At 43.0% G+C, this 1,213-nt stretch overlaps 1 protein-coding gene across 4 annotated transcripts in view; it reads right to left on the reverse strand.

Annotated features, from left to right (window-relative positions):
* Nucleotides 1-6: 6 nt before the first annotated feature.
* gnal (guanine nucleotide binding protein (G protein), alpha activating activity polypeptide, olfactory type) overlaps nt 7-1,213 on the reverse strand; it is a 62,613-nt gene continuing 61,406 nt past the window's right edge. For all 4 annotated transcript variants that reach the window (XM_024281664.2, XM_024281674.2, XM_024281681.2 and 1 more), the window contains one exon: nt 7-486. In XM_024281664.2, the coding sequence (XP_024137432.1) occupies nt 340-486 (147 nt within the window). In that variant the 3' untranslated portion in view covers nt 7-339. The remainder of the gene's footprint in view (nt 487-1,213) is intronic.

Here is a 1,213-nt window from a genome sequence, read left to right on the forward strand (position 1 = left end):
AGGTATCCCAAGGCTTAGTGGAATGACAAAAAATCAAGGCATTCAAAAGGAAAGTTTCAAAGAAAAATGAACAGCACACAACTTTGCTCCCCAACTTTCCGTTTACATCGGAGAAATGGGAACGAATCAGAAAAAAAGTACAAAAAGCAAAAAATTTAGAAAGAGGAGGATTTGACACACTTCAGTAGTACTTCATAGTCATTGACAGGAGGGGGGGTCTCTTCAGAGATGTGGGGTGAGAAGTCAGGGCCGAGGATGAGGAGAAAAGGTTTGTTGGGGTGCAGAAAAAGCACAGGAGGCTGACGGAGACGGACTCCCATCCATCCATCCGTCCATCCATCACAAGAGTTCGTACTGCCGCAGGTGCATTCTCTGGATGATGTCCCGGCAGTCGTTGAACACCCGCCGGATGTTCTCCGTGTCCACAGCGCAGGTGAAGTGGGGGTAGCAGTAGTGCCTGCCGTCGTTGCTCGCAGTGCTGATGCGCTGAGGGAGACACATCACAACACGGTCAGGACACGAGCTCCACTTCCTGATGCTGTCACAATAAAAGCGCCACAAAAATGCAAGAGAATTTGGCTACAGAGAAACAAAAATGAACAGCCGGAAGTCCCTCCCCCTCCGGAGGCGGACACAACAAAAACATTTGCGTTTCTTCTCTCTTTTATTGACCGTTTTATTGAAATTTTAGCCTCATCGCTACATTGACTGTATATAATCTCATATCCATGATCATAAGAGATCACATTTATTAATTTTGAAGAGCTCTACAAAACACGGGTAACCACATTCCTTAAGAATAACAGATAAAAAGGAAGTTTCTACAAAATATTTAGAATGATACTACAAGAGTTAGTTATAGGCTCCAGCAACAAGACTGGATATTTCAAAGTAAAATCTGGACTGTTGTTCTCACAAGGTCTCTGACATCAGCACCAACAGTGTAAAAGCAAAATCCTCTACACCAAACTGGATCCCAAATCTGATTAGAAAGCATTCCCTCGTTTACTGTGGGAGATACAGTCCAGAAATAACTAGCAGAAGGTGAAATCGGGATTAGGGATGTTTTAACCCTTTAACTGCCTGCTCAACCAAACGTCGGGAAACATTTAGAAAACATGTTTTTAAACATATTGATTCTGTGTATTACTCCCCGCGGTACGGAGGCCCTAAGGGGAAACTGAGGAAAAAAGATTTAATTTTTTTTTTTTTT

Source organism: Oryzias melastigma, linkage group LG17 (assembly GCF_002922805.2).
Source record: "Oryzias melastigma strain HK-1 linkage group LG17, ASM292280v2, whole genome shotgun sequence".
Classification (NCBI taxonomy): Eukaryota; Metazoa; Chordata; class Actinopteri; order Beloniformes; family Adrianichthyidae; genus Oryzias; species Oryzias melastigma.